Source organism: Rattus rattus, chromosome 12 (genome assembly GCF_011064425.1).
Source record: "Rattus rattus isolate New Zealand chromosome 12, Rrattus_CSIRO_v1, whole genome shotgun sequence".
Lineage (NCBI taxonomy): Eukaryota > Metazoa > Chordata > Mammalia > Rodentia > Muridae > Rattus > Rattus rattus.
Genome location: NC_046165.1, coordinates 53,733,680 through 53,753,000, shown reverse-complemented (window position 1 = coordinate 53,753,000; position 19,321 = coordinate 53,733,680). Strand labels below are relative to the sequence as shown.

General features: G+C 48.8%; 1 protein-coding gene across 2 annotated transcripts; it reads right to left on the bottom strand.

Annotated features, from left to right (window-relative positions):
- Nucleotides 1-2,524: 2,524 nt before the first annotated feature.
- Nucleotides 2,525-18,909, bottom strand: Dmtn (dematin actin binding protein). Of its 2 annotated transcripts, XM_032917542.1 has the most exons (15): nucleotides 18,719-18,909; nucleotides 18,439-18,513; nucleotides 17,753-17,908; nucleotides 16,541-16,585; nucleotides 16,086-16,185; nucleotides 15,692-15,748; nucleotides 15,264-15,416; nucleotides 12,793-12,917; nucleotides 11,602-11,710; nucleotides 4,800-4,864; nucleotides 4,594-4,642; nucleotides 4,441-4,448; nucleotides 4,193-4,258; nucleotides 3,853-3,933; nucleotides 2,525-3,734 (listed from the first exon to the last, which is right to left on the bottom strand). In XM_032917542.1, the coding sequence occupies exons 1-15, from the start codon at nucleotides 18,734-18,736 to the stop codon at nucleotides 3,621-3,623; spliced, it is 1,221 nt and encodes a 406-aa protein (XP_032773433.1). In that variant the 5' UTR covers nucleotides 18,737-18,909; the 3' UTR covers nucleotides 2,525-3,620. The 2 variants fall into 2 exon arrangements, with proteins under 2 accessions (XP_032773433.1, XP_032773434.1); XM_032917543.1 differs by lacking the exon at nucleotides 18,439-18,513.
- Nucleotides 18,910-19,321: the final 412 nt, after the last annotated feature.

The window sequence follows — 19,321 nt, the reverse complement described above, 5'->3', positions numbered from 1 at the left end:
TATCCAGGCTATCCTAAAGCTCACAGTTATCTTTCAACCTCCCAAGGGTTGAGATTATGGCCTGTGTTACCAGGCCTGGGCTGCGTTGTAAATTTCAGGCCAGTCTCAGAAACATAGTGAGGCCTCAAAAGCAAAGGGCTGGGAATATGCATTGGACTCGATGTCACATGCGTCTGATCCCAGCACTCAGGAGGCAGAGGTAGGCAGATCTCTGAGTTCGAGGCCAGCCTGGGCTACAGGGCAAATTCTAGGACAGCCAGGGCTACACAGAGAAAGCGTCGAAAAAGAAAAAGGAAGCAGAGTTGTCATGTTGTTTTTTTTTTTTAAATTATCAGATATCTTTGTTGCTCATTGATTTCATGACTGTAAAGTCAACTCCTGTTTTCTTTTTTCAAGACAGTACCTCATGTGGACCAGGGTAGACTCAAACTTACTGTGTAGCTGAGGTCTACCTTGAACTCCCAATCCTCCTTTCCTTAGTGTTGGGATTTGGCATATGTCTGGTAAGTCCACTGCTAACGAGCGCCCAGAGCTCATGCATGCTAAGCAAGCACTCTGTGCTGCACTCTAATCCCTCAGCTCCTGATTCTAAATGGTAAGGTGTTTAGTACAAAGAACCAAAACAAAAGCTTTGGTAACCACTGAAATAAAGTTGCCCAGGTTTTACATCTTTGTGTCCGTGAGAAGGAAGCAGGAAGGGCTCTCTCTAAGGCTTTGCTTGAGGGGTCAAGAGCCTCACTTTGAAGGATCCTAAATTCTCAGGAGTTACAAATCCTTTAGGACTTATGTCAAAATTCACCCTGCCACAAACATTTCCAGTCAATCTGGTCATATGTTGCTTCCGTTGGTAACCAGTAAAGTTACCATTTTCTGCAGCGACTATGAGTTCTAAGTAGAACTACATAGTCCATGATGTCTGACAGCACACGAGGAGCCCAGCCCTGCTTCCTCTGGGCAAATAGCTAGTGATGTAGCTCTGTAGTAGAGTGATTGCCTAGCATGCCCAAGACCCTGGCTTTGATTCCCAGCAGTGACCACTCCCCTAAATGCCCTCCCCCAAAAATGAAAGAGGAGACTGCTCCCTGCCCCCATACATCATCTACTCATTGTTGGGTTTCAGGTAAAACGTTCTCTCCTTTTTTTGGAAGGAGTCAAACAATCTGTCCTATTGGCCTCATGGGCTTGTTTCACGGATAACACTGTAAACATGAGTCGACTTAGAATCCTTGTTCAGGGGTGGGAGTGTAGGTCTTTTAGGCAGAATGCCTACTTGGCACACTCACAGCCTGGGTTGGCTCTCCAGCACCAAGTAAAGCAGGCATGATGTACACCTGTCATCTCAACACGCAGGAAGTGAAGGCAGGAGGTGGTTCAAGTCAATCTTCAGCTGTAAACTCCATTTGCATAGCAATAAAATCATTGTTTCATTTTGAATGGTTCTGATCTATTTGCTTTTTGGCCAACTGGGCCTCTTCCCACATGCAAGCACATCCCCGGTCTTCTTTTTGATCTTCCAATCAAACTGTGCACTCAGGCACACAGCTGCAAGTGGAAGGCTTCACCGAGGCAGTCAGAGTCACCGACACCTTCCCTGGCTTCGCTTGACCCTCTTGTTCTTCACTAGGTCTCCATTCCTGCTTCCTCTGCTTGGTGCTTAGCAGTCAGCTGACCACCTACTGGTAACATTTTCTATTTAGCTTCCCTGCTGCATAAGCACCTTGGGTCCTAGGGAGGCCAATATATTTGAGATAATCCTCTGAGGCTCCCTCTCAAGTTCCCTCTAACTGAAACACAGGTTTCTGTCTCACAGAGCCCCTGGAAAAGTGGCAAGTAGCACTCTATCTAGGCCAGCCCTCGTTCCTGTGTTCTAGAGAAAGGAAAATCACTATGAGTATTGTCTCTAAGCCCCCTCCCCTCTAGCTCCCATAAAACCTTTCCCAAGGCTTTCTCAACCTGATGTCACCTGTCCCTATCCCTGTGACTCGGGTTGGTGGCTTATAAAGAAACAAACATGGGTTATTGGTTATCGGTGTTGCTCAGTTGGTAGAGCACACACCTAGCAAGCAAGAAACCCTGGGTTCGATCCCCAGCACTGACTAAACCATAGCTATTGGTGCATTCCAGAACTTATGAGGCAGAGGCGAGAGAGATGGGAAGTTCAACCTCAGATACAAGTTCGAGGCCAGTGTGAGCTACATGAGACAAATAAAACCCACAAATGTGTGGTATATGCCTGTGATCTCAGCACTTGGAAGGCAAACGCTAGATCAGGAGTTCAAGGCCAGCCTTTGCTATGGGAAACCTTATTTCAAACAAAACAACAAAACAGAATAAATGAATACACAGTTCGGGCTGCTGGCCTAAGTCTATTCTCCCAGCTACTTGATACTGAACCAAGAAGATGGAAACTTCCTGGGCTAAAGAGTGAGAGATCAGGTCCAGCCTAGGCAACTGAGTGAGAGTCTGTCTCAAAATTAAAAGTTTTCCAAAGAGATAATGCATAGGCATGGATGGAAACAATAGATTTAGGGACCCAGTGCAACCTTTTAATTCCAAGCAGTTACCCCTCCCAGCATGATCACACACACAGTGGACAGGGAGTGCCGGGGTCTGGGTAAAAACGAAACCCAGATCTGGGCAAAATAGATATATATATATATGTATAATTATATACATGTACATATGTGGACAGACAGGACCGGAAGTGCAATTAGGTAGGGCAAGGAGTCGGGGGAAAGGAAGCAGCAGAGGGTGCCCCAATAAATTACATTCTGTAGAGAGCACAGTAGGAGATGCACAGCAAACGGAGGAGGGACCTGGGAGCCTGAACTCTCAGAGATGCCCCAAGCTAGGCCTCTTAGTCCTATGTAAGGGAGGCTGAGGCCTGGGCTCTGTGGTCCCTGGACAGGTGATAGAAGGGTGCAGTCTATCTGGTTTTGCCTGGAGGCTGGTGGTGGTGAGGCGTCGTGTGAATAGCGTCTCTGCTCTTAGCCAGAGCTTTGAATAAGCCCTGGGTCTCGAGCAAGACGTTTGAAGCTTAGGGGTTGCAAAGAACAGGACATATAAGCTAGAGGGAGGATGACCTCCCACCTGGAGGCCCAGGTAGAGCCTGCTTCTGCCGGTTAGAGAAGCATCGGGCCTGAGTGCAGGAAGCTGGCAGGAGTGCAACTGGCTGGAGCCTTTGGGTAGACAGGCACAGGGTCCCAGAGCTGCCGCCCCCCCTGTACAGGATAGCAGACAGACCTCTCCACTAAGCTCCCTTCATTTCTCCTCACTGTCTCCTGGGGACCCTCATGTGGGGTGACAGACAGGGAATGGGTGCAAACATTGACTGTGTGCTGGAGTCTGGGCTGGGTTTGGCGAGGCAGTGGAGCCCAGGGAAAAGGTAAGGCCCCCTGGCCCATCGTGGGGAAGGAAGTCCATGCCTCATGACTCTGGGACTGTGCACTTCTTGGCTCTCTCCCTGAGGAATGGAGCCGACACTTAGGCCCAGCCTCCTGCTGCTCCCAGCCAGCAGAGGAAGAGGAGTCACTGTGGGGTCTCACAGCCCCAGCTTCAGGGCCTCAAGCAGCAGAAGGAAGGTACTGTCACGGGGACAGGGCGAGGAGCTGGCAGGGATGTCAGAAGAGGGAAGCTTTCTTCTTGAGTTCGTTCCGCTTCCACAGGGCCAGCTTGCCAAACTCCTCAGGAGACATGGCGAAGACCCTAGAGAAGTCCTCTGCTGACAAATGCCTCTGTGGGGACATGGGCAACTGAGTGACTAAGGAGGTAGCCTCTACAGCCTCAAAATCAAAGGCAGTGCCACTGGGTGGCCCCTCCCCCATGCCAAGCTTCTTTTTTTTTTTTACATACCTCAAGCCTCATGCGGTCCACACCGGGAGGCAGCTTAGTTCTCCCCTTGTTGGTCACCACCAGCATCTCATAGGGATAGATCTGGAGAGGCAGACAGAGCCCTCTTAGGCTCCTAGTCCCCTGTCCTCATAACCCTCTTGACTCCCTTGATCCCCCTGCAGAGGCCACTGGGATTCATGCCATCTTGCCATTCATCTCCCTCGGCTTCTTCCCTGCTGCCCGCCACCCCCCCACCCCGACCCCGTCATCTCCAGGAGCACCCTGCGCGCATTCAGCTTGGCGGACTTCACCACCCCCCTGAAGCCCACCCCATTGTGGTGGTCAGGTCCCCTGCCCTCACCTTCTGCTCCAGCACACAGGGCAGGGAGTTCCCCCGATCCATCCTCCCCCTCTGGCCCTCTCCGTTCTGGGGAGACCAAAGCCGCAGTGAGCCAGAGTGGGTCAGGGGGACCTTCTCAACCTTACCCTAGGCGTGAGTCTTCAGTCTTCACCAAGCAATTTGTCGGCCCGAATCCCCCACCCCCACCAGTACCCATGCCTGGCTCTGGTTTCCTGAGCTTCTCCTGCTCCCCTCCAGGGGGCACTCACCTGCAGGCCTAAGGAGATAAGAGCCACAGTTTAGAAATTCAGAAGCTGCACCTTCACCTTATCTTAAACAAACCACTGTCCACACCGGACAGAAGCTGTCTATAAACTCTGTGGTGGCCCCCATCCCAGAAACGTGTGAGCCCCAGTGCTCACCTGGGCTCCCAGCCTCACTTCCGGATGGGCTGAATTCTGTGGACTGTAGCTAGGAAATGATACAAAGTAATCAGAGGAAGCTGAGGACAGTCTTCAACAGTCAGCCTCCTTTCCTCTGAGGGCTTCCCCATCACCCAAGACCTCCAAGTGCATGGCCACTGCAAACGCCTCTCCCAAGCAGCCCCTGCTTGGTGGGAAGGCCTTACCCGACTCAGGGTGGTCCTGCCATAGGAAGGAAGGGACGAGGACTTAGATGTTCCCGAATGCAAGGCTGAAAGAGACAAGAGGGCCCAGCGTTAGTCCCTTGACCCTGACAGTCCTTCCTAAGAGGGCTGCCGCTACAGCTTTTCCTGGCCAGAACCCAGCAAGGCTTCCACAGTGAATATGCTGTGGCTTTTGCTGAGGCCATGGCTTCCTTCCTCTCTCACTAGAAGTGAGTCAAAAGCCTAGTGTGAACCCCAGGTGACGTTGAGGCTCATTTCACTTCAGCCACCGTGAAGTGTGAAGTAAGTTCTAGATAATCACATGACAGCTCTAAGTGAAATCTTGAAGGTATGACAGTGGCATCAACAGCAGTCAACTTCTGGCCTTTTGACAGCACAGTTCTGACACAGTATCATCTTAGAACAGTGAATGCAGTCAGGATATTTCCCATTTGAGGCTATGTAGCTGCCTCGGTGGGGAAGAGGACTTGCTCTGCTAGTCTAAAGACCTGAGTTTGGAGCCTAGCACACAGAGCACAGCTGTGTGTACCTGTAGCCATAGCACTATGTGGGGCTGAGACAGGAGGATCACTGTCAGGCCAGCTTCCACTTCAGGTAAGGCAGACAGCAACAGTTCAGGACACCCAGTGTCCTCTCCTGGCCTCCACATATGAACACACCTGTATAGTTGTTGGTCTACACGACACACACACACACACACACACACACACACACACACACACACACACACACACTTCCTGTTTGCATTACCAGAGATCATTTGTAACTTGTGCCTTTTGTAAATCACTAAATTTTTTAACACTAGGAGTTATAATTACAGAGATTAGTTGCAACAAGGTTCTTTGTTTGTTTTTAAATCCAGGGGTGTATGTAGCCATAGTTGGCCTTGAACTCAAGGTCTACCTGCCTCAGACTGCATCCAAAAACTAACATTCCTTTTTATTTGTTTGTTTGTTTATTTGAGACAGGGTTTCTCTGTGTAACCCTAGCTGTCAGGGAACTCACTTTATAGATCAGGTTGGCCTCAAACTCACAAAGACCTTCCTGTCTCCTCAGCCTCCTGAGTGCTGGGATTAAAGGTATTTACCACCACACACAGATAGAAGCTACCATTCTTAGTGTGGGCAAGCCCGAGAACTCCTTTGTCTGTAATTAGTAGAAATGGCTGACATCCTATTGCAGCTGCTTGACGGGCGTTTTGTTAAATGTCCAGTGTAGGTAGGTTCAACACCTTAAGCATCAGTCCTCTAAAGTCTACTGGAAGTTCAGTGCCCGAGAACACAATAGGTCTGGGGAACTCAGCGCTTATTCTCAAATAAGTTTAGCATCTCTAAACTGAAAGTTCAAAATCTGAAATCCAGTCTCCTCTGGATTCCAACGTTCTTCAGTCTTGTTGGTATGGTTCTCAGTTTTGGATTTGGAAGTGTTGGCTTCAGATTTTTCATTTTAGGATTAGGGCGTCTCCAATTTGGTAAAGTTTACTCAAATATCCTAAAATTCAGGAAATGAAACCTCAAATCCTAAGCATTTTGGATAAGGGATGATACACTTGCACAGGAAATGAGCAGCTCTCAGGGTTGGGGATTGGCTCAGGGTTAGTTGCTTGCTGTAAGAACAAAAGAACCTGAGTTCAGATTCCCAGAACCCACTAAGGGGATGAAGGGTAGGGAGCATGAAAGAAAGTCACTGGTTCTCTTCTTTTCTTTTCTTTTTCTTTTTCTTTTTTTTTCCTCTGGAGCTGGGGACCAAACCCAGGGCCTTGCGCTTGCTAGGCAAGTGCTCTACCACTGAGCTAAATCCCCAACCCTAAGTCACTGGTTCTCATAGTCACCATTCACTGCTGAAGCACATCATGAAGTTGTAATGGTAAGGAACCATTTGGATATTTTGATGGACAATACATCAAGTACATATAAAAAAAATGTTCACTCCAAATCACTCTCAGAATGCGTGCTGGCTGTTTTTATGTCACCTTGACACTACCTAGAGTCACCTGGGAGAGGGGCACCTCAATTGGGAAAATGCCGTCAACAGACTAGCCTGTGGGTTAGCCTGTGGGGCAGGTTCTTGACTGGTGATTGATGTGGGAGGGCTCAGCCCACTGTGGGTGGTGCTACCCCTATGCAGGCGGTCATGGATCATATAAGAACACAAACCAGGCAAGCCAGGAGAAGCAAGCAGTAAGAGCACTCCTCCATGGCCTCTGCATCAGTTCCTCTGTCCAGGTTCCTGCCCTGCCCTCCCTGGATGATGTCTTACAAGCTGTAAGACAAAATAAACCCTTTCCTTCCCAAGTTGCTTTTCATCATGGTGTTTTGCCACCGCAATAGAAACTTTAACTAGGGCAGAATGTTTGTGTTTGAAAGTGTAATGTCATGACTCTAAACAGTTAAGCCTGATTAGATCTGTCAGGAACCACCCGACACAGGACATATATATCCAGGGTCTTGTGCGGGAGTGATGGTAAGGGGGGCACTTGACTATTTAACTTTACAAAGCCAAAGGGAAGTCACAGAGCTTGTTTCTTTAGCTGAATAGAAGAATCTGGAACACTGAGACTGTATCCACCCCTTGGGATGGTTTGTATTACTCCCGTTCTCCAGGCCTCAACTACAGACTTTATATTCTTTAAAATGTCCTTGGCAAATCTTCCCACCCACCCCAAACCTGAGTCCTGGGCATTCTTCGTGCATCCTAGCCATGGTTACTTTACTGGTCCTTCAGTTCTGGATGCGCCAGCAAATGCCTATAATTACACTTGAGAGGCAAAGGCAGGAGGACAGAGAGTTCAAGGCCATCCTCAGCAAAATACGAGTTTGAGGCTAGCGTCAGTTACCTAAGATTGAACGTTTAAAGCACAGGGACACAGTGGTGCATGCCTTTAATCCCAGTATTTTGCAGGCAGGGGTTTGGAGGCATACCTCTAACCAATCAAACAAACAAAAACAACAGCCTCCTACCAAGCAAAACAAAACAAAACAGCAAATAAATTCCCAGACATACTGTGTCTCCCTTATTCCAGTCTTCTACACCCTTCCAAAGAGCTATGCCCTGGAGACTGTTGCCTGGCACTGCAGTCCCTCAGCACCTTCCTTACCAAACACTAGCAACAGACCAGCCCATACTTTCTCTCTTACTTAACATCACAAAGCAAAGACCTTGCAATATTCCCACCAAGCAGTCTAGCCTCTGGCTCAGGTGCCCTGGTCCTTCCCTCAGTGATGGAGCTGCCTCCAAAACACAGGGCTTCATTTCCTGCCCTGCTCCTCAGTGTAGATTTTCCTTTTCTTATTTATATGAGTATACTGTAGCTGTCTTCAGACACATCAGAAGAAGGCTTCAGACCCCATCATAGATGGTCGTGAGCAACCGTGTGATTTTTGGGAATTGAACTCAGGACCTCTGGGAGAGCAGTTAGTGCTCTTAACCATTGAGCCACCTTTCCAGCCCCAGATTTTCCTTTTCTAAAGAACCGGGTGTCACCTTGTAGCCCTTGAATACATGGCTCATTATTGAGCATGCCAGCTAAGGCACTCATGTTCTGCAGGCCTAGTTACCCAGTTTCCCTTTCCTTTCTCCGTGGATAACCTTACTTTCTTTTCCCATTTCCTACACATATTAGCTGCAGGCCCTCTAACTCTGGCTTGCCAAACTCGGTTCCCAACCATTTGCTCTACATGGATAAAGCCCCGACACCTCTCCCTTATCCGCCCTTCTAACAGCTCATAGGATTCACTTCAGTGGATTTGATCTGAGCAATTCTCAGACCTATCCCATCTTCTCTGAACCCAAAAATATGTATTATTGTTAGGATAAGGTTTCAGCATATTGCAAATCTTCAAAAATTATGCGGAGTTAAGAAGGTAGGAGCAGGGCCAGAGAGATGGCTCAAGGGGTAAAGGCAAAGGCCTTGAAACCCTGACAATGCAAATTTGATCCTTTACATAGAAGTAGAAAAAAATAGAACTGACTCTACAAAGTTTTTCTCTGATATCTACCTGCAACATACATATAGTATACACATAAACACACACTGACACACACAGACACACACACATGCATGCACACACGCATGCATCCACTAAAACCTTTTTAAAAGGTAGGAACTTGGAACTAGAGAGACGGCTGCTCTTCTGGAGACCCCCAATTCAGTTCCCAGCACCCACACTGCAGCTCACAATTATGTAGTCCTAGGGAAATCTTATACCCTATTCTAGCCTCTGTGCATTCGTGCAGTGCACAGACATACATGCAGACAAAACACCCATAAATAAAACAAATAATTTTTTAACAGGGTCTCATTATGTCACTCGAGATGACTTGGAACTCCCTACTAGGTCATTGTGGCTTTGAACTCACAAAGATCTGCCTTTGTCTGCTTCAAAGCACCAGAATTCATGGTTAATGGTGTACACCACCAAATCAGGTGCTGATAGTTTTGTTTGTTTGTTTGTTTGTTTAAATGGCTTATTTCCTTTTATTATATGTGCATTAGTGTTCTGCCTGTTATTCAGGAGGAATTGTCTCAGGGCTAAGGGCAAACCCTATGTGAGCTGACATTTGGTTGCTGGGAATTGAACTTGGGTCCTCTGGAAGAGGAGCCAGTGCTCTTAACTGCTGAACCATCTCTCCAGCCCTGCTCTAAAAGGTTTGTATTTTGAAACAGGGTCTACTAAGTTGTAGGCTAGACTCAAACTCACTCTGAGCCTTGGTAGACCTTAATAACTAACTAACTTCCTTTCTTCCTTCCTTCCTTCCTTCCTTCCTTTCTTTCTTTCTTTCTTTCTTTCTTTCTTTCTTTCTTTCTTTCTTTCTTTCTCCTTCCTCCTTCCCTCCCTCTCTCCCTCCTTTCCTCCCTCTCTCCTTCCCTCCCTTTCTTTCTTTTGTTTTCGAGACAGGATCTCTATGTAGCCCTGGCTGTCCTGGAGCTCTCTATGTAGGACAGGCTGGTCTTGAACTCACAGAGATCCACCTGCCTCTGCCTACAATTACTGGGATTAAATGTATGCACCACTATGCTCAGATGCCTTAAATGTTCAATTCTTTTGCTTCAGTCTTCCGAGCAGCTCAGATTACAGGCCTGGTCCACAGGCCTGGCCAGGTATTTCCATACAGAGGTAGAAGCCTGACTAATATGTCCAGCTACAATCCAGTTTGGAAGATTGTTTCCAGAGAAGACCTGTAACTCTTTCCATATCTTGCTTCCTTTTTGCAATGAAACCTTGCAGTTCCTTGAATCTGGGATTCTAGTTTCATTTCTAGTAAACCTACATTTTTGTTATTGTTGTTTTAGAGATAGGGTCTGTGGTATTTTAATAAGAATCATCTCCTCACAGGCCCCATGTATTTGAATGCTTAGTCACCAGAGAGTGGCTCTGTTGAAAGGATTAGAAGGATTAGGAGGTGTGGCCTTGTTGGAGGAAGTATGTCACTGGCTTTGAGGTTTCAAAAGCCCATGCCAGGCCTAGGCTTTCTCTTTCTCTGCCTTTGAATCAGGATGTAGCTCTCGGTCACTACTCCAAGTGTCATGAGGGCCGCCATGTTCCCTGCTATGGTGATAATGGACTAAGCCTCTGAAAATGTAAGCAAGCCCCAATTAAATGCTTTCTTTTATCAGTCACTTTGCTCATGGTGTCTTTCACAGCAACACAACAATGACTAAAACAGGGTCTTCCCCCCACCCCCCAGCCCAGGCTAAACTCCTGGTTCTGGTATTAGACTTGTGCCACTGTCCCAGCTTGGGTGTCTTGCTTTGACCAATAGAATGCAAAAACAGTGATGTGTCATGGCTTCCAAGGTCAGATTTTAAGAGTTCTCATGCCTCTCTCTGGGTGTGCTTAGCTCTGTCCCTCTATCTCCAGTTACCAGGCTCTAGAGAAGTCCAGGCTAGTTGGGGTTGCTCAAAGGCCCAGAACTCAAGGCCCCTTCACCCACTTCTCTGCCTCACTGCATGCTTCTCAGTGCCCATGCTCTCTGAGCTGCCACACTGGTTCAAGCTCCCAGCCTCTGCTACTATGCTGTTTCTGACATTTGCAAGGACCTTCTGCACCATTTGTTTGCCTCTTCTAAACTTAGGGGAGGCTGGAGAGGTGGCTCACTGATTAAATTCATTGGCTGTTGTTCTAGAGGACCTGGTTCAATTCCCAGCACCCACTGGTAGCTCACAATTGTCTGTAACTCCCGGGGATCTGACACGCTCATACTGACACATGCAGGCAAAACACCAATGCACATGAAATAAATAAATTATTTAAAAAAAAAATACTTAGGGGAGCCTACCAGGCCTTCTCACTGGCCTTTCAAAGTACTCACTGATTTTTTTTTTCCCCCCCCGGAGCTGGGGACCGAACCCAGGGCCTTGCGCTTCCTAGACAAGCGCTCTACCACTGAGCTAAATCCCCAACCCCAAAGTACTCACTGATATTCTGTCCCCTCACCTCCCACACTGCTCCAAAAGCCAGGTAGATTTACATGTCACTTTCCCCCTGGCTGGAAGAAATGGCTGTATTTTTCACTCCTAATGTCCCTTAGTAAGTGTCCATTAAGTGAAGTCAGGGCTCTCACCCTGATCTCTATCTGTTCTGGCTGTCAGCCCATATTCTTGCCCTAAAGGAGTACACATGTGGGCCTCACACCCAGACTGAATCTTAAAGATTCAGTATAGACTAAAATATAATGGTTCAATGACACACACACACACACACACACACACACACACACACACACACACACACACACACACACCCCACACCCTGGCCAGATGACCCGAGCCTACTCACAGCACTCACAGGTATGGAAGGTGTCCGGTCAGGCAGAGAGGCGTGTTTTCTCCGGATGGGCAATGACTTTTCCATCTCTTCTTTCAAGATCATCTTTCCCAAGTTGGAAGTAACCTGTTTGGGGGTGGAAGAGAATGGTGCCAAATCTAAGACAACAGCTTCCCATCTCTGAAAAGTGCAAATTTGGGGTTCAATCCTGGAGGATTAGGGATGGCTTTCCCTGGTGACTAGTCCACTCCTGGAGCCCAGTGATTTCACTGGACACTCAAACGCATTAGGTTTTGCTGAAGATGCTCAGTGGTACCCTTCCACAGACGCTTCTCTACTCTGGGTCACCAGGGCAAGAGCCTCTCTTGACAACCTCTGGATCAGCCTGCTGAACCTGGTGCTGGTGCACTCTTTTTCCTGTGCTTTGGATCTGAATGTCCAGGAGCACTGTTCCAAAAGCAGCCCAAAGCCCAGGAATCCTGGTTCAAATGTAGCCATTTCTATGCCACTAGTCTTTGAGTCTGGCTATGGGGCCAGAGTGTTTTTCACTTAGATGGTATGAGGGTGGTGAGGGTAGAGAGGGGCAAGGTGCTACAATGTGGGATGATGTCACAGGTAGGCAGGTACAAGATAGAATGAGGCCTGTCATTAGACGAGAAGGAAGGATGGGCGGGAGAAAAGTTTGAGGGAAGGGGAGGAGACTGGAACGGAAAGGAGGAAGAAACGGGGCGACTGGGAGAGTAGCTGCGGAGAGAACATGGCAGCTGACGTTAAGATTCCATGCTGTGGGGGGGTTGGGGATTTAGCTCAGTGGTAGAGCGCTTGCCTAGCAAACTGCAAGGCCCTGGGTTCGTCCCCAGCTCAAAAAAAAAAAAGAACTTAAAAGTTGCTAAAAAAAAAAAAAAAAAAAAAGATTCCATGCTGTACCTTTATGGGTTGTTATGCATGTTCTTAAGGGATGGATGTGTACTGGACTTTGTATGTTTAGGTGGGCAATTATATCTTATCAATTGGATCAAAGGTTATTGTGTCATGTGCAGATTTAAGTGGAAGAGAGTGTGCAGCAGCTAGAAGACACTGGGCTGACATGGAGTTGGGATGTGTGTTTCTGGCAAGATATCTGGCAGATATCTTGGGGCACTGCAGTGCCAGACCTAGTGGGGATAAAAGACAGCATTTTATTTTTTATATTTTTACAACAACACTACCTTACTGAGTTCCTCTTTCTGCCGCTCCCTGATGGCCTTAATCTCCTCTTCAGAGTCATCATCTTCCTCCTCCTCCTCTTCCTCTGCCCCCTTTCGAGATGCCTTCCGCTTCCTCCATTCTGTCTCTAGGAGATAGAGGCCCCAGAGTCAATGTGGCCACTCAGCTACTGGCTTCTCCATTGTGGATCAGGGCTGGACTGTGAAGAGAACACTACAGTCTCCTCCTCCCTCCCTCTCTCCCTCCCTTCACCCCCCCCCCTCTCTCAGAGACAGGGTTTCTCTGTGTAGCCCTGGCTGTCCTGGAACTCACTCTGTAGACCAGGCTAGCCTCAAATTCAGAGATCTGTGGCCTCTTCCTCCTAAGTGCACCTCTACCTGGTTAAACCCTTTTTATTTTGTACTTAATCAAAGAACAGTGCACCATCTTAACCACTGAGCCATCTCTCCAGCTCCCGTTCATTACTCAGTCACTTAACAGACATCTCTCAAGCTTCTGCTATAGCCAGACCCTGTGATAGGGGATTTGGGAAATGAGGGGCCTTGGTCTCCAGATCCCGGGCTACACAGAGAACCTGTCTTGCAAACCCAAAACAAAACAACACAAAAGAAACGGAAGTTACAAAAACTGAGGCAGGGTCTTGCAATGTTGCCCATGCTAGCCTTGAACTCCTGAGCTCAGCAGCAGCTCTGCCTCAGGCTCCCACCTAGCGGGGGTACTGTTATGTGCTGCTATGCTGAGAACTACAAATTCTTTAAAAACAGACAGACAGACAGACAGACAAAAAGTACTGGGCTGGAGAGATGCCTCATCATTTAATAGCATTGGCTGCTCTTGCAGAGAACCTGGGTTCAGTTCCCAGCACCCACACAGCAGCTCACAACTGTCTCTAACTCTAGTTCTAGGGGAGCTGACGCCCTTTTTTGGCCTCCCTGAGCATTAGATACATACATACATACATACATACATACATACATACATACATACACAGACACACACAGACACAGACACACAGGAAAACACTCATACACATAAATTAGAAATAAATCTTTTGGGGTTGGGGATTTAGCTCAGTGGTAGAGCGCTTGCCTAGCAAACGCAAGGCCCTGGCTTCGGCCCCCAGCTCCGAAAAAAAGAAAAAAGAAAAAAGAAAGAAAGAAAGAAATCTTTTTTTAAGATTACAAAAAAAACAAACAAAAAGTAGGAGGCTGGAGAGATGGCTCAGCAGTTAAGAGCAATAATTGTTCTTCCAGAGGTCCTGAGTTCAATTCCCAGCAACCATATGACAGCTCACAACTGTAAGTTCAATTCCAGAGGATCTGGCACCCTCACAGAAACATAGAGGCAGAATATCAATATACATAAAAAATTTAAATCTTAAACAAACAAACAAACAAACAAACAAACAAACACAACAGAGTACAGAGCCGAGAAGGCATGTGACTTAGTGCTAGATATGTGATTAACGTGTAGAAGGCCCAGGACAGTTATAATAAGTGTAACAATGCAAGTAACATTAATAATAAGACAGTAAAAATAAACAAACTGGATAAGAAACATATTTAAATTCCCTAAGGCCAAGACACTTCTCATTTATTTCTCTCTTTTCCAAATCTCCTACCACAGGGTCTGGCTACAGCGGAAGCTTGAGAGATGTCTGTTAAGTGACTGAGTAAATGGGAGCTGGAGAGATGGCTCAGTGGTTAAGGCCAAGCACTGTTCTTCCAGAGGACCTGAGTTCCATTTGCAACCTACATGGGGTGCTTCACAACCCCCTGTAACTTCAGCCCCAGAGTGACCCTTTGCCTTGGGCCTCCTGGGCACTGCACTTTCACGCACATATCCCCACACACACATGTACACATGTACATATAGTTCAAATAAAATAAAACCTAAAAGGGGTTGGGGATTTAGCTCAGTGGTAGAGCGCTTGCCTAGCAAGCGCAAGGCCCTGGGTTCTGAAAAAAAAGAAAAGAAAAAAAAAATAAAAATAAAACCTAAAAAAGTAATAATGAGTACCAGGCATGGTGGGACAAGCCTTTAACTTCAGCACTCTGGGGGCAGAGGCAGGTGATTTCTGAGTTTGAGGCTAGCCTGGTCTACAAAGTGAGTTCCGGGACAGCCAGGGCTATTACATGGGAAACCTTGACTTGAAAAACCAAATGATGATGATGATGATGATGATGATGATGATGATGATGATGATGGGGATGTTGATGATGATGGGGATGGTGATGGTGATGATGATGATCATTGTAAGCAAGTGGGGAAGAAATGATGGACAGGCCGTGCACGGCAACACAAAGAGATACAGGGGGGAGGTAAAATATGAACTGTCAAATGAGGAAGGTATAAAAGACAGAGAGAGAAGTAATAGGCCATGGGGTGGGCTAGAACTGGGTTCACAGGACCAAGAAAGAGTAGTGAATGAGGATCCTGGCCTCTTTCTTCTCCTTTTCCCAGTTTTTCCTACCCACAACGGCCAGCGACGGGGGACACGGCCAATAGTCAGTCTCTATCTTGGCTGGCTGGTTGGGATCAGGGGGCTGTGCTGCTGGGAACTTGGATGACTCAATGATGAGGTCCTCGATGAGGTGCTTGCTCTGAGGGCTGCCTCCCACCGATTCTGCAGATAGATCCAGGGTCAGTCCACACACCACCCACCCCTGCTAACGGAACAGCAGCCAGTCAGCTTGGCCCCACCCTCAGCTCCTGCTCCCTCACCTTCCTTCACACCCACGAGAACTCTGCTGTAACGGTGGGCAGGACACATGAAAGAGCATGGGGCCTCACAGGGAGAAGCTGTTTGCCCATCCCTCTCTGGCTCTCAAGCACAGGGCCCAGCACCGCCCCACCAGTGTATGCTAGGAAAAGTACCCAGGCAGTCAGGAGAACCCTCACCTCTCTGCTTGTAGATGGGTGGCTTCTTGTAGATGTTGGAATCCGGGCGGGTAGTCTCTGAGAGACAGAACAAGAGAGGATGAGAAAGGGGGACATGATGACAGGGGATGGTGGCTCCAGGAACAAAATGGAGGTAAACAGAATGGGGCCATGAGCAAGACAGCTTGAACCATGCCTCATGAAGGCGGGGGACTTTCTGCACTTTTCTGGGTTGGTGAGAAGGAAGAGATAGTAAGGCCACTGTCACTGTTAGTTGTGCCTGGCATCCTCGTAACATAGGGTCCAGCTAGATCTAGACCCAAAGAGTAGGGACTGAGAGTAACAGGTCTGGAGGCTCTGAAGGAAAACTGAAGTCCCAAGGAAGGAAGGTAGCTAGGTTGACAACAAAACATACCAGGGTGGTGGAAATGGGGCAGGCTGGTCCTGGGGGTTCCTGTGGTCCTTGGTGTTGAAGCCTGAGAGATGATTCCAAGTGTCTGGCTCTCCGCCCACACCTATGCAGAAGTACACAGCTGGTAGCCATACCCCTTCCCACTCCCGTGTACACGCATGGATTTACCTCAGGTCACCTTTCCCATTCTCCTACACCAGCAGCCCCACATCCCAACCCCAGGTCAATGTCATGGCAGAGGAAGCACATTCAAGGACTCCATCTGCCTGCTCAGGGTGCCTACCCAGAGAGAAAGGGTTAAAAGAGGCCCTGGGTCAGGCAGACAGATGAGTTGGCCAGGGACCAGCCAGCCAGGATTTGCTGACTCTATCATCCCCTGGACTTTGCTGGACTGAGGCTGGGCATGTTGGGGGAGGGGAGCTGAGGGCCCAAACAAAACAGAACTAAAGTCAACTGACCTCTGGAGAAGGTGGTGGGGATGTGGATTTGGGTGACAGTGAGCACTGTGAACAGAGAGAATGATCAGAGTCACAGGTACGAAGGATTAAACACTAGACTCTCAGAGGGACCATTTCACCCCCATCTACCCAGCTTCCACTACTTTCCTAGCCAACCCTCTTCCTCTGGAGTCCCTGCTGCTCTCTGCCCAGTGTTCTCCAGTCTTTTCATGTGAAACACCAATCTGGGGGCAGTGTGCCTTATGTCCCGAACTAAGTATGAACCTGACTGCAGAGCAAGACAAGGAATGGAGGGGCCAAAGCAACAAAACAGATCCAGGGGAATCAGCTCTCCTGAGTCACTTGGTACTCAAGTTTTCCAGTCTGACAGCTATTCTCCAATATGGTTGCTTTCTCTTCCTAAAACTCAGATTGCATTGTTTTAATGTTTACTTTGTGTGAGTGTGGGCATTCACATGCTAAGGCACATGTATGGAGGTCAGAGGATAGTTTTCAAGGGTCAGTTCTTTCCTTCTACCATTGATTCTGGAGATACCACTTAAGTCCTTGGGCTTACATGCATCCAAGTGATTTTACCTGCTGAACTACCTCACCAGCTCATGCCTTAACTTACTTACTTTCTTCTCTCTCTCTCTCTCTCTCTCTCTCTCTCTCTCTCTCTCTCTCTCTCTCTCTCTCTCTCTCCCTCAACAGGGTTTCACTATGTAGCCTTTTGCCTGGCCTGGAGCCCACCACCCACCACGCAGACCAGGCTGGCTTCCAGTCCTAGAGATCTGCCTGTCTTTGCCTCTGCATACTGTGATTAAAGGTGAGCGCCACCATGACCACGACCCTTTCTTGAAGACAGGTAACAAAGCTCCTGACCAAGCACTGCCCCATATAATTCCCTCTGAGGTGCATAAGAACCACCACTTCTATGTGACAGAAGGGCAAACTGAGGCTACAATGTTTCACCACTCCCTCAGTTAGAATTTCCGGAGTTCCTTCTCTGTATTTTGATCTTTCCGGCCTCTCCTTGTTGCTACTGTTCAGCTGTAGCTGCTCCTGCTATTTTCGGCCCACACCTCAGTCTTCAGTCTGCTGCTCACTCTGCCCAAACAAGTGCTTACTCCTGTGCATAGTCTGTTTCAGCCTCGAAGAAGGACTTCAGGGAGGATCCCCACTCCTTGCTCACCCAACTCCCCTCAGCCTGCACAAATGACCCCTTCCTACCTCCCGACTTCTGGGAAGCTCTACGTGTTCCAGGAGGGAATAGGTAAAATGGGGCTCGTAGATCATGAGGTCAGGTCTCTCAATGTCCAGGATGGCCTTGTCCTTGGGGATGGCGGCCAGGTCTTTGTAGCCCAACACCTGGTTGTCCATCTTGGCCTGAAGGGAAATGGTCCAAATGGAAGAGTTCCCCAATAGCATCACTAGGGCACTGGACTCACTGGCTGGACTTGGTTATCAGGAAAACATGCTAGACGTCAATTCTCATGTTAACAGCTCTATTCTGTTCCTTCTAGGGACCTAGAATGAGAGCTTATTTTAATTTTTGAGACAGCATTTCATACAGTCAAGGCTTGCCCCAACATCTCTCTGTAGCTGTATCTGGACTTGAACTTCCTATTATTTTCACTTCCCAAACGCTGTGACTATAGGCTTGCCTCACTCATCAAGCTCTCTCTGGAAGGTCTCTAAAAAAAAGTTCTTTGCCTCTGAGGCTCTTTGGAACTAGACCAGCCCTTTCCAAGGCAGCAGGAAGCCTCCGCTGGGATCTCTGGGTCTTTCCACCTGCAAGAGTTCACAGGACCTCCCTCCATGTGGAAGTGGAGAAATTGGGGGTGGGGGTGGGAGTAAAGGGGATCCGCCCCTCCCTCCTCCCAGCTGAGGTGCAGGTGGCCAACATAAGTACTCACCACGATGTTGGAGGGAGAGCCGGGTACACTGGAGTCTCTGGAGGAGCTGACGCTCCCCGGGGAGGTAAGAGGTTGCTGGAGAGAGCGAGAAGGTGGCGGAGTGGGCATGCGCGTGGGTGCGAGGGTGTGGGAGTGGGTCTTGCCCTAGGCCTCAGGATGGGGTGGGGTGGGAAAACCCGGAGTGCTGCGCGGAGGTGGCCACCAGGTGGCGCCGGCGACTCCGGAGCTGACCTGGGAGAGCAGCGGTCCCCCACCCTGGCCCGGGGTGCAACCCGCTCACCTTCTGCAGACGTTCCATGCGGCAGCCACTGGCCGGCCGCTCCCTCGGAAGCCGGTGCGCACGTGGAGAGGACAGACGTCAGGCTCGGCCTGGATCCTGCAGCGAGGGCTTCACAACGCTCTGTGGTGTCCTCATTCCTTGGGCCTCTCTGGGCTGTTGACTGCGGGTGGCTGGAAGGACAGTGAGCCCTAGTAAGAGCGTTAGGGTGCGCAGGGTTCAGCACCAGGGAGTTGTGCGTGTATGTGGCCAGGCGGCGGCTGCGTGAATCGGCTGCACTTGTTTTTTAAGCCATTGTTCTCTGGCTTCAGAGGAAATGACGGCAGGGGTCAGCTGGCATACCAGGGTGGACAGGCTTCTATATCCTCAAGCTTGTCACCCTTGCCCTGGCCCTGCTCTGGTCCGGGCCCTCTCCCAATCGGTGCCGGCCCCTCCCACTCCAGCCTCTGGTTTCACTCCCCATAGTTTGCTCAGCCAAATCTTCTTTATTTTCCCCAGAAGGTTAACAAGGGGACACTGAGTCATTAGTTAAGACTCGAAGCATAGGGAGCCAGAGGGCCGAGGAAGAAAAGCCCATGGGGGTCGGGTGGGGTGGTGAAGCCATGG